Source organism: Ictidomys tridecemlineatus, chromosome X, assembly GCF_052094955.1.
Source record: "Ictidomys tridecemlineatus isolate mIctTri1 chromosome X, mIctTri1.hap1, whole genome shotgun sequence".
Taxonomy (NCBI): Eukaryota; Metazoa; Chordata; class Mammalia; order Rodentia; family Sciuridae; genus Ictidomys; species Ictidomys tridecemlineatus.
In genome coordinates, this window is record NC_135493.1 from 26100232 (window position 1) to 26112950 (window position 12719).

Consider the following 12719-nt stretch of genomic DNA (forward strand, 5'->3'; position numbering starts at 1 on the left):
CGCCTTTAGCAGCACTGCTATAAACAATTCTATTTTTCTTCAAGGTTATTGGCAACAACAATTGCATAATTATTTAGTACAGTAGTTTGGCAAGAAGAGTGGTGTTTCTGGGAGAACTAGACTTCCTAAAGGTTCACAACACATAGGAGTCTGTCTAAATCGTGTTAGAGAGAAACAGGGGAACATTAATAGTAATAGGTGCTAAGCTACGGTTGCTTTGTGCACACAAAACATTCCTGAGAATGATGTTTTAGTGTTCATAAATTTCCCTTCAGTAAAACCTAAGCAGGCTGGGCAGCCACAAAAATAGCATTCATTGAATATTTTAATAATAAATGGGTAGTGCTTTACAATTTACAAAGTACTTTCACATACATTATCTCACTTTAATCCATATAACATTCCTGCCTTGTAGGCAAGGCAGGATTAATATGGTCTTCATTTTACAGAGGGGAAAACTGAGGTTCAGAAAGAGCAAGTGACATGCCTCAAGTCTTAAACAGAACAGGGATTTCAAGTCAATTCTCTCATGCCTTTTACTACTGCCTCTCCTCACCAAAATGACCAACCCACCTTATCAAATATTCAATTCAACACCCCAGTGGCTTTCTGTCAGTGAAGCTAGCAGAGAAAATAATCTTTCATCATTTTTCTTCACTCACAAATTCATAATTGTTAGCTGAGAGCGGGGCTATTTTATCCACTCAACTTTATAGGCACAGGACCAAGGATATGAGTATTTCAAGGACCTACTAAATGTTTGCAACCTAAAAAACAAATTTATTGGTACCAAAATATAAAAGGAAAACTAGAAAACCAATGTTAATAAATGGTAAGTGTGCAAAATTGAATATTATGTCAGGTTGGTAACTGCAACTAAGTTTTCATACTTACATAAGAAATATGTTTAATGTGAGATGTGAGTTGTATCCATTTTAACATTTCTGATAAGTTATACTAGGACTTCCAAAAGCCTGGGTCCTGCTAACATTTTCAAACGGGCCTGACAAATACTGATAAACAAGTGGTCTCTGCCCATTTCGAACTGCAGTTCACACTCATTAGTAGATTGCTAGTTGACTCAATAAATAGGTTTCACATTTTTTTACATAATGGAATAGAATGTAATGGAACAAAAATGAACAGAACAGAATAGAATGGAGAATATCTGAAAGTGCTTCCATCAAGAGAGTATTGTTTTGGAAAACATTGTTTAATTATCTATGTATATACTGGACCACAATTAACAAATTGTGTTTCATATCATGACTTTCTTTTTTTATTGGTTGTTCAAAACATTACAAAGTTCTTGACATATCATATTTCATACATTTGATTCAAGTGGGTTATGAACTCCCATTTTTACCACGTATACAGATTGCAGATTCACACTGGTTACACATCCACGTTTATACTACTGCTATACTAGTGTCTGTTGTATTAGACATGAAACATTGAAAGCCATTGGTAAGATGCTAGAACAAAGAGAAAAAATTAAATGATTTATCATACCATATAACTTATTTTCCACTTCAGCATCGAAGTCCCTTCCACCTACCCATCCGAGAGGGTATTATGGAGATAACCCTTCAGGATTGGGTAACCATATATTATCATTCAAACCAGATATTTTTTAAGAGTAAATGGAGATGCTGTTAACTCAACAAGACAACATCATGTCGAGTCATTTAGTAGCAGCACTATTCTTTCTTCTATAACACTGCATCCCTTTCATCAATCACATCATTTCTAAATATAGCCAGTCCATTTTTGAAGTGAGCTTATTTCCTAAACCCCTATCCAAAGAAAAATGCCTAAATACTGCTAGAGGGCAGTGATCTTTTGTTGTATTTTTTATTTTTCATGAATGGAGGTAGGGTGAATTATTGTTTTTCACTTATTTTTGAAGCAGTAGAAAGAAACTGATGCTCTAGCCACCCTGACTTTGTTTAAATTTCCCAAAGATACCAAGTATCAAGACCTTCACACATGCTGCTCTTAGCCAACAATGCTCTTCCCCAATTCATGAATTTGACTTACAATTTTTCAACTTTACAATGGTGTAAAAGCAATATGTATTCAGTAGGATCTTTATTTTGAATTTTGAGGTTTTATCTTTTCCCAGGCTACTAATACACTACATAGCACAAAGTGTCAGAGTAATAATGCAAAGGAGATACCAAGGCATAAAACATGGAAGGACAGATTAACTACTCCTGTGTGGCAGCACTGCAGGGTACACAGGAAAATACACTGTATATAGAGTTCAATACTATGCACCATTTCAGGAATCCTGTGGGGGTTCTTGGAACATTTCCCTTGCAGGTGATGCAGTATTGCTATACTTCATGAGGTAAGCCCCTTCTCCCATAAAAAGATTTTCCCTCACCCCCCATCCAATCTAAATCCCTTTGTTAAGCTGTCGTATAATACTCTACATTTTTCCATATAACATTCATCACAATTTATTTGTATATGTGTGCATGGGTTTTTTTTTAAATTTTTTCCACTAGAATGTAAATTCCACCTGGGATATTGCTGTCCTACTATATCTTGACCATCCTCACATCCCCAATGCCCCACACAGTGCCTATCAATAGTAGATACTCAGTAAATATTGTACTTTTACTGAATGACTGAATAAACAAATAAATACAGTCAGAGGCCCAAGGTGACCCCTTTGCTTTGCCTGACAATGGGGTAGTAAGCCTGCCAGGAAGAAAGTACACAGGTACGCAAGGGCACTTAGAAATGTATACATGAGCCAGCACATCACTCTACCTTCCATGGCAAATTGGCCATCCAGGTTGGCTTTTATCCAGACAGGTTTGGACAAAGCATCCAGAAAACAATTTCATGATATTTGGTTTCTGTGTGCAGGATCTCTTGGCAAAAATGTTGCTACTCTCCTGAATGATTTTTATTTTTTTCCCATGTATACTTTCTTTTCATTCAACTCTCTTACTCTTGACAATATCCTGTTTAACCCTTATTTTTGTAATTGGTTAGGGTAGAGATCTGTGGAAGTCATTTTTTAATCACAAATACCTGAAAAGAAAAACTTAGAGGAAGAAAAGGGTTTGGGGTCTCACAGAGGTTCATTCCATCATTGGCCAATTTCACTGCTCTGGACCCAAGATGAGGGAGAACATCATGACAGAGCTGTGTGGCAGAGGAGAAGGCAGAGGAGGAAGCAGAGCAAACACAGGAAGAGCCAGGGACAAAATATATAATCCTCAAGGCATGCTTCTAGTGCCCCACCTCCTCTAGCCATGCCCCTCCTTCCCAGAGTTATCATCCAGTTAGTCCATTCAAACTAGGATGGACTGTTTAAATTATAGCTCTTGTAATCCAATCATTTAACCTCTGAACATTTCTGCATTAACACAGGAGCTTTTAGAGGACACCTCATATCCAAACCATAACAAAATCCTAAGTAAAGGATTACCAAATCAAATCCAGTGATTCACTGAAAGGATAATACATCAGAAGAAGGTAGAGTTTAATTTAAGACCACAAAAATGGTACAACATCCAGAAATCTATTGCTATAACTCACCATTTTAATACATGAAAGGAGAAAACTATGTGAATATCTTCATAAATGCTAAAAAGGTACTTGATAAAAATTTAACACCTGATGCTGACACTCTTAGTAAGCTAGGAATAATAGATAAACAAAGTATTTCAGTCACTGTGTCAAATTAAAGAGCCTCTAGGATCATCCTAGCCTATGAAAATCACAAGAGAATAGGAAAAAAATAGAAAAAAAACTTTGACACTTGTTTTTAATAGATAGCATTTTATGTACATAACTTGGTCTATTATTGCCTTGTCTTTTGTTTGGTTCTTTAGGTCTTTTTCTTCTGTTGTTGTTTTTGTTTTTGTATTAATCTTGTATTTTCAAAGAATGGGAAATATTTATTGCCCTATTCAATGACTCCTTTTGGAGAAAAAGATTTTCACCTTGTTACTTACCCTTTCAATGTCGTGGAATTATTTTTAAATGTACCTCCAGTTCATGAAGGTAACATGTAAATTTCTCACACTATCAGACTACTTTTAATTATATGTTGCCTTCATAAATGCAACCATTATGAATTCTGAAACCTTAGCCTGAAGCTATTGAAAATCATCTGCTTAATCATGTCATATTTCACACATCAGCTTTTCATTGCATGGCATCTTTACCTTGGCAACTTAATGTCAATCTCTTATCCAAGCCCTTATACATAAACTGGTTGTTAGGACACTGTGGCCCTCAGCCTTCTTGCAGTCCCCATGCCATACAATTGCTGCTATTCTGATAAGTAGAATGCACATTCAGAGTTATTTTTCCCATGTCAGATGGCTTTTGGGAACAACCTACACAGTATTTCACTCAGTTTTCTTTGTAAACAAGCATAATGCTTGCAAAGTGACTAATAGTGAAGTGAGATGTGCAGTTCTCTGACCAGATGACAAAGCCTCTGAAAAAATGATATGTGTGGGCTGGGGTTGTAGCTCAGTGGCAGAACGCTTGCCTTGCATGTATTAGGCACTGGGTTCGATCCTCAACACCACATAAAAATAAATAAAATACAGGCATGTTGTCCGTCTATGGCTGCAATTTTTTAATGATATATTAAGGAACATTTCATTAGTATCTGTGTGGAGGTGAGGAAGAGAATACAGGAAGATAGAAATCTAGATGAAATTATCCATATCACAAGAGACGTGGTTACATGGCTCAGAGAAAGTGTTCTTCCATATTAATGACTCTTTCTCAACTTCCTTCCCAATATATGCACACCAGCATGACTCCCTATGCCAGCCCCTGGGCTGTATTGCCCAGGACTCCTTCTTCCCTACCCCTGCTAACTGACAGTCTATTCAGTTTCCACAGTTCTTCTGAAATGTTGATGAATCATTTTTCCTTCCTATTACACTAGTCTTATTTGTCCCCACTCCAAAGTATCAGGGACTAAGTTCATGCCCTATACTATGCTATGTTGATTATCAGATGTGATAGACAACAGGCTGCCTGAGAAATGGTACTGGTCCACTCTGCTTACTTAGCTGAAACTCAGCTATCACAGTATCTGAGTGTAGTATCAAGGCTCAGCTCACCAACCCCAGTATAACCCTTTTTCCCCCATATTTAATTATATGAAAAAAGAGTAGGCGTTTAGTACATTGCAGTCAGCCTCCGTGAGAGGAAGTCTAGGATTAGTTGCTACTGTATTTGCCAGTTCCTTTGCATTTGGAGAGCAGCTCAGCTCTGTGGGGTGAAACTTCTGCCTTCTCATAAGCCAAATGTACGTTCCAGGATTATGTTAAAGTGGGCTGCTGTCAGAAAGAAACCTTGCCTTGTTACTCTGAGCAAGGAGCCACATACAAAAATACTCCAACACACTGCCATTCTCATTAAAGTCAGTTGGAATTTTGGACAAGTCTTAAGTATAAATTATAACTTTATTAGTTCATAGAGTTTTCTCAGGAGAAAGTAAATCTAATAAAAATTAGAGGGAACTTATTAAGTGGATGCCTTGTTGCTGTTTGCTGTGACTGGGGAGAAAAAAGTAATATAAGTGTGGGGTTTGCAGCCAATGCACTTTTTTGTTGTGGACTAGAGAGCAATTCAGAGAGCAAATAGGAGGAGGTGAAAAGGCTATGTATGTCTCATTATCATTTCATTGAGAACTCTTTAATTGATGCTTTATGTAAGCATTTCCTGCTGCAGAGTTGGAATGATCTTTAACTATTACTGAGAGGGAGAAAGCAGGCTCCAAACCACCATCAGAGGTCACCAGGGCACACTACTTATTTGCAAAACTGTGCAATCACCTTCCGGAGAAGGAATTCTAGGGGAGCTCACCAGGCTTACAGCATATAGAAGGCAGATCCCGTAATTGCCAGGCATACTGTGGGGAAGGAGATGATGGCTTTAAGGGAACTTGTAATTGTTGTTGTGATTATTTATTAATCAAGACTTTTAAATGTTGGCAAGAGAAGCAGAAATCATGTTATTCTACACACCAACGTGGCCATTGGTATGCTCTCTAACCACCTGACTTTTCCAACACAAGCTACCATGTTCTACTTGGATTTGGAGTTTGATTCTCAACTTGAACTTACCAAACATTATTTAAAAGGAATGCAGCTTAGAATCATAGAGTATTAGGGCTACATGGGGGATAAAAACATTATTAGTACAGAGGTCTTTAATATGAGATTTTTATTTGGATTTCAGGAAGTCAGTGAGCCCCCCCAGAATTACACACATAATTTTGTGTGCATTTGCTGTTTTCAAGGAAGATTGGCTATTTCTTTCACCAGATTCAGAATGAAGTGCTTCCTGACCCAAAAGTGTCAAAGAACCACCAATTCTAGCCACTCTGTCCTTACTTTCCTACCAAATGAGAAAAAATTCCAAGAGATGAAGAATAATTTTCCTCAGCCCACAATGGGTAATTAATGGCAGATCTAAAAGTTGAAGCCTTCTCTGTCTCTTAGCCTAAAACCAATTATTTTGAGCTGTTTTAGAAAGTAGAGGGGCTATGATGATATATTGGGGAGATTGTAAATGGCATTTATTTGTTCCACAAGTGTGACCTGAACTAGATTATCTTTGAGATTATTTTTACCTCTGAGATCCTCTTTCCACCCACACTAATGAAGAACAGCATTTCATGGATGATCTCAAAATAATTTCCACTTAGAATTTTTTCCCATTTTATGATCAGTATTATCCCTCTCCTCACTGATCTTCTTTGCTAATAATGCTTGGTTGAGAATAATATTCAAATGAGTTTTCATTCCATAAGTCTTCATCAGTTGATGGTTGATAGAAATACATCTCCATAAGGACTGACTGGCTACATAATTTATAGGCCCCAGTGAAATGGAAATGAAAATATAGAACCTTTTGTCTAAAAAGTATTAAGGGTTTCAAGATGGTGACAGCAGAGCATTAAGCCACTTGTGGAGCTCTTCTACACATGGGCCACCTCTCTGAAGACCACCCTGATCCATCCTATAAATTTGGAAGGAGTAAAGAGCAAAAAGAAGTCAATCTGTGATTTAAAATTGGCCTCATATGGTCCACAAAGTTGGAGAGTTGTGTATTCACACTCATAAAGATTTTTGGCTTATCTGTGCATGTAACCTCATGCACACACATGCACATACACACACAAATCATTTTGACTAAAATTACCATTGTTCCCTTCACCTCATGCCAAAACCCACAACTAATTTGCTTCATTCTTTTTCATTTTTTGGACTTATTGTGCTGGCATTGTTTAAGCACCTGTTTTCATTATCAGTTTTCATAATTAAATGACAAAAGAAGTACTGATCTCTCCAGGGGCATTTAAAGAGTCAGGTAAAGGCAGGTACTCAAAAGCAGTGGCAGATGACAGACCAATTGAGACCATTTTAAGCTGCCAGAAAGGGGTAAGCAGCTTTGGGATAGGCAGTGAAATGAGCCAGTACATTCAGGCTTAGAATATTATGAGGATAGAAAGCATTATAAATTCAAGAAACAGAAATCTGGGAGTCCAACAGGTAAGCAGGTTTACCAACTGGGGAAATGGGTAGGACTTGGTATATTTTGGCTATACATATTTCAGTGGAGCAGAGATACCCAAGATACCACATTCTGCACTTCCCATTTTAGTGGCATACCAGGGTTCCAAGTTTAATGCACAACATCTGTGCTTCATAGGAATTGATGCCAAATGTTGGGTGATGTCCCATTGGTTAGCTATATGCAGAAACCAAAACATAATGCACACCAAGTGAAATTTATGCTTGCAGAACTCTAAGCAAACTCAGTCTTCTCAGCAAACTAACAGTCAGTTAGCACAGGAAAAATATAAATTTGGCAAATCAATTTTTATTAGTTGTATGTGTAGTCAGTTATTGTATAAGTGACCCAATACATTTTGTACTCTAGAGAGGTAAGAAAACAGCTTTCCCTGCACTTCTTCTACAAAGGTAGAAAGAAATTATACTACCACAGCTTAATACTGCAGAGAGCTTCTCTTCAGTTTTATAAGCACAGATCCAACCCAAAGTCCAGAATAAAACTTAATATCCATAAACTTATGTATGTGCCTAATGACAGCATCCATTCACTTTTGCCTCCATATACTTATCCAGTGTACACTGACTGATCACTTTTGAGTAACTAATACTATGCTAGGTGTACCATGCTAGTTGAAAGGCATTTGCCATCAACATCAGAATTCAGTACTAAATGCAATAACCACAAAATTATCAGCCAGTGTGAACATGAATCAAATATTTTACAATTTTCTAATGTGCTCTTAACTCTTTGTTTGCAGTGTCTGTTGGATATGAATATGAGACGTGCCCTGACTTTATTCTCTGGGAGCAAAGGACAGTCATTTTACAGGGTTTTGAAATGGATGCTTCTAACCTAGGTGGCTGGTCCTTGAATAAGCATCACATTTTGAATCCTCAAAGTGGTAAGCAGCTTTTTCAACTTGTAGTAATACTGTTTTTCTAATGTTATTTAATATATATTAATATATATTAATTGCACAAAACTTGGAAAACTACAAAAGAAAGAATACCTTAAGAACACCCCATACAGATGACCAAGTTAGTAAATTTCCTTTCAAGTCCTATAATTTGATTTTGAATTAGTGTTATTATGCAGGAATCAGAATACTCTCATCTTCAGTCTCTCCTTTCTTTGGACTACTTTTCCTGCTGTTACTTCCTCCTACTTTATAATCTAAATGTTAAATGAATCAGGAGAAGGGACCACATGCAGTCCCTGAGCCCCTGCTTCTCCCAAGCAGAATGATTTTGTTACCCTGGCTTTAACTCCTTCATCCAAATTACTTTTGCATCCTACTAAGAAAGCAGTCATTGGTATTTCCATCCAGCTTTTCTAAGAACATCTATTTAGAAGTTTTCACATGGAGTCATATTCCTTTCCATCTGAAGAGACAGATTCTGAGCAAACATGTACTGTAGTAAGATGTGTATATTAGGTTATTTTTCCAGAAAGTGAGAATAAGAATGTTTTCAGTTAGCTACACTCTTCCTCCCAGTCATCCTTGTATTCATTTTACCCTTATAAAACAGCTTAGTTATCTTGTAAGGCTAAGAGATCCTTTTTGCAATCATGCCCATGATTTTACCTTCATTTGCACCATAGTCAAATTGACCACGCTATCCAGCCACATAGGTTGGGAAAGTTTGATTGGCAAAGCTAACCAGACTTGCTTCAAGATATAATGAGACCACTGGTCATAGCCCCAGTGTGAGACATTGAAGGTGAACGAGACCATTGCTGTATGCTTCCATTGTACCTCCTTCCCCTCCTCAAAGAAGAGTCCAAATTCCATTTCCAAATGTTTATTATTTTTTAACAGCAAAGATTCAGGCAGATAGAAAATGTCAACTTTTTTGTTGTCAAAAGGAGAGCCACAGTTCTAAAAGTACAAAAACGAAAGGGCAGATGCCACTTATTAAATTATTAGTTTTTTTGTTTTGATTTGAAAGAGTTTGACATTTTAAGCAGCCGTTTCTTTTCCACTCACTTTTATTGGCATATATGGATTGTCTCTTTCAAATGCCTGTCATTGACATTAAACACAAAGTGGGAAATGACCTCAATCGAGCTAGCCCCCAGCTGTGTGCTCCCCGTCCTGTATCTTCTTATCATTTGTTTCACACAGACTCTAGAACAGAGGGAAGCCATTCTGAAAGTCGGCTTTAGGGGCCACCTGATTTCAGCCCATGTGTTCCCTCCACCCCTAATTAGTTTTTAGGTAACAGGTACCAGATTACTTCTGAGAGATTTCTAGCAGCTTTATTGAAATATGGTTTATACACCATAAATTTCACCCATTTTAAGTGTACAGATTTTTAGTAAATCTGTAATTTTGCTACCAGCACCAAAACCCAGTTTTAGAATATTTTATCTCATCAAACAGCTCTCTTGTGCTTACCTACATCCCCACTGAATCTGATTTCTATCTCTACCTTTCTGATAATTTTTCCTGAGAAAGAAACTTTGCTTTTGATAGTTTTTTTTAAAAGGAACATTTGTTCTTTTTATCATCTCATTTGTAAAGGTATTGTGTTTCTAACCAAGAACTGGTCACACTTGCCAGAAACAGATCTGAAGCCAGCTCTGACACTGCTTTTCAGTCTGACCTTGGACATGAACACCCCTTTTAGTATGTTTCTGAAGTCTAAATCCCACCCACAAAGGCAGTCTTAGAAGCAGGAATGATAAGTGTGAGGGAGCAGCTTTGGGAACATCAATTTAGAAAGCAATGCTCTTTCCCCCTCAGGTCAGATGGTCTTTTCTGACTGATTAAGGCAAAGCACTATCTTTCCAAATCCCCCCACTCTCTGTAAAAAGCCTAACTCTTTAGGCACCCTGCTTTTTTGATCTGAGACAGATAGTAGATTAGAAACAAGAATCTATCTTCCTCCAATTTCCTCTCACTGGTTAAAAAGACACCTATAATTAGATTGGATGTCTGCTGCCATTCTATTCTCCAATTTTTCTTTGGCTCCCAAATCATTATGCAGTGGGTAGTTTCCAGTAGGCAGTGTTTTCAGACCATTTGTCATTTCAGTTGCAGCAATTATATTTACCTGACAATTAACCATTGGTTGTGGAGAATTGTTTCCAAATATTATGCCCAATAGATAGATAGATCCTACTTTCACTGAGATAAAAACACTAAGAACATGTGTTTTTCAACATCATTCCCTCAAAATATACCCTGTTAGTGATTATAGAGAATGCATATTCATTCCCTTCAAGAATACTTAGTTTTTTTTTGAATTCTGAGAAAATGTGCACATGAAACATCTACTTACAGAGCTTAGCTACTTGTTTAGTATTTTTTAATCAAGCATATTCCCCAGTGTTTCCTACAAACTGAGTGTTAAAAATGATTAGAAAGAACAATTCAGGGTACTTAACTGGGCATTGTCATCTGTCTGAAATGGGTAAAGAATTTCCTTTAACTTAGTCTCCAAGATAGACCAGTAGTTTGTCGACAAATGCTTTTACTGGGAGAGGAAGTAAACTCCCATTGATCACACTGGCATATCTCTCAGTTTGTGTTTATATCCTCTCAGTCAAGTAGTAGGAAAAATATGTATTGTGTCCCTTGTTGTTCATAAGTCTGAAAAATGGTTTTTTCTTTGAAATCAGCATAAAGCACCACCCACTGGCTTCCAAGGGGAATTTTTATTTCAGACTTATTTATAAGCTTCAAAAGAAGTTCTGAGCAAGGTAGCGGGAGGGTATGAATAGTGTGTTTAAAAGTGTGCTTACCTTATTACACAACACACTTAGCTTTTAGGCAAAGAAAAGGAAAGCTTAGGAGGGGAAATGTGCAGTAGGCCCCATCCAGTGGAGTTTCATTGTTGACTATAAACAAGACACCCAATCCTTAGCAGGAAGTTGGCCTTCATATAAATAATGTGTGTTGTACTAGGATCATTTGATTCTGTTTTCAAAATGAGCATGTGTGGCAGAAGAAACTGGAAGGGAGGCAGCAGTAATTGATCAAGATTTCAAGGAACATAAACAAAATATTTTCAGAGCAACCTTTTGCAGAAGAATTGGTGTTAAATCATTGTTGCTAGATGGTATGGCCTGGTTCTATGTAATGGAAGGTTAAACAGATTCTTGAAACAACAAAAACACCCTTCAAAATGATCTATTTTTCCAGGGCAATACAAAAGGGGTTTGCCCATTTTCGTTTTGATTGCTTCAGCTTTAAACAAGAATGGTAATTTCAGTACATGGGCACTTTAGTACCTTGCATGAAAGCAAGACATCAATTGTTCAGATGTAATCAGAAAGTACATTGCCTTATGTTTTATTTCCTTTAATCATTCTTCTTTTTTGATGGAGTACTAGGCTTTCTAATCGAAAAGGGGAGTTTTAGAATTGCAGGCTTAGAAGAATGTGTTAGAATAGCCATCTTTAGTTTTTAAATTGCCAGGAGCCTGGTAATAACATGTCATTTTGAGGGTAATTGTTAACTATACCGTTATATTGATATAAAAAATGGAGATCTACCTGTGAAAATAGATGTTAATAGCAAATCTGGTATTTCCAAGCCAATAATTGAAAATATTTTTGAATAATATACCTTATAGTGCATTGCTAAAATACTAAAATACTAAACAGTGGTTTCCTCATTTATTAAAGAACATATCATAGTCTCATTGGTAGGATATTCAGTTAGCAATCATTAGGAGATTTCAACAGTGTTGTGCATCTGTCATTCCAATTCTCATTCACTTACTCCTGTTCATTTAAATTGCAATATTGATCACAATGCAATTAAATGTTTTTTGGGGAAATGAAATTCAATCCTATTAGTCTTACTTAATTAACTGTTTTTAGTGAGAAGTTTCCTTAGTAACTAAAAAGTTATTAATAAAATAATAAGAAATTAATGGTCTTCGAGATATCTCATAGTTCTGTAATAAAAGAGCAGTTTGTTAGGGTATAAATTCACAGCTGCTTTTGCCAATCAGATGTTGAAAAGTAGCTAGAAATCACCCTGGGAGGGAGAGTAAAGTTACCGAAATTTGAAATACAAAGACCATAGGATAGACAGGATTTCTGTTTCCTGGAAGGCCCCTTCCAAGTATATATTGGTGCCATGGTACGCATGTTTTGCCCTCTTATTTTTACCAGCAATGTTTCTACTTCACAGT

At 36.8% G+C, this 12719-nt stretch overlaps 1 protein-coding gene across 5 annotated transcripts in view; it reads left to right on the forward strand.

The window, feature by feature from the left end:
* Tenm1 (teneurin transmembrane protein 1) overlaps positions 1 to 12719 on the forward strand; it is a 780422-nt gene that overhangs the window by 652755 nt on the left and 114948 nt on the right. For all 5 annotated transcript variants that reach the window (XM_040285140.2, XM_078034300.1, XM_005319330.4 and 2 more), the window contains one exon: positions 8330 to 8473. In XM_040285140.2, coding sequence (XP_040141074.2) covers positions 8330 to 8473 — 144 coding nt within the window. The remainder of the gene's footprint in view (positions 1 to 8329; positions 8474 to 12719) is intronic.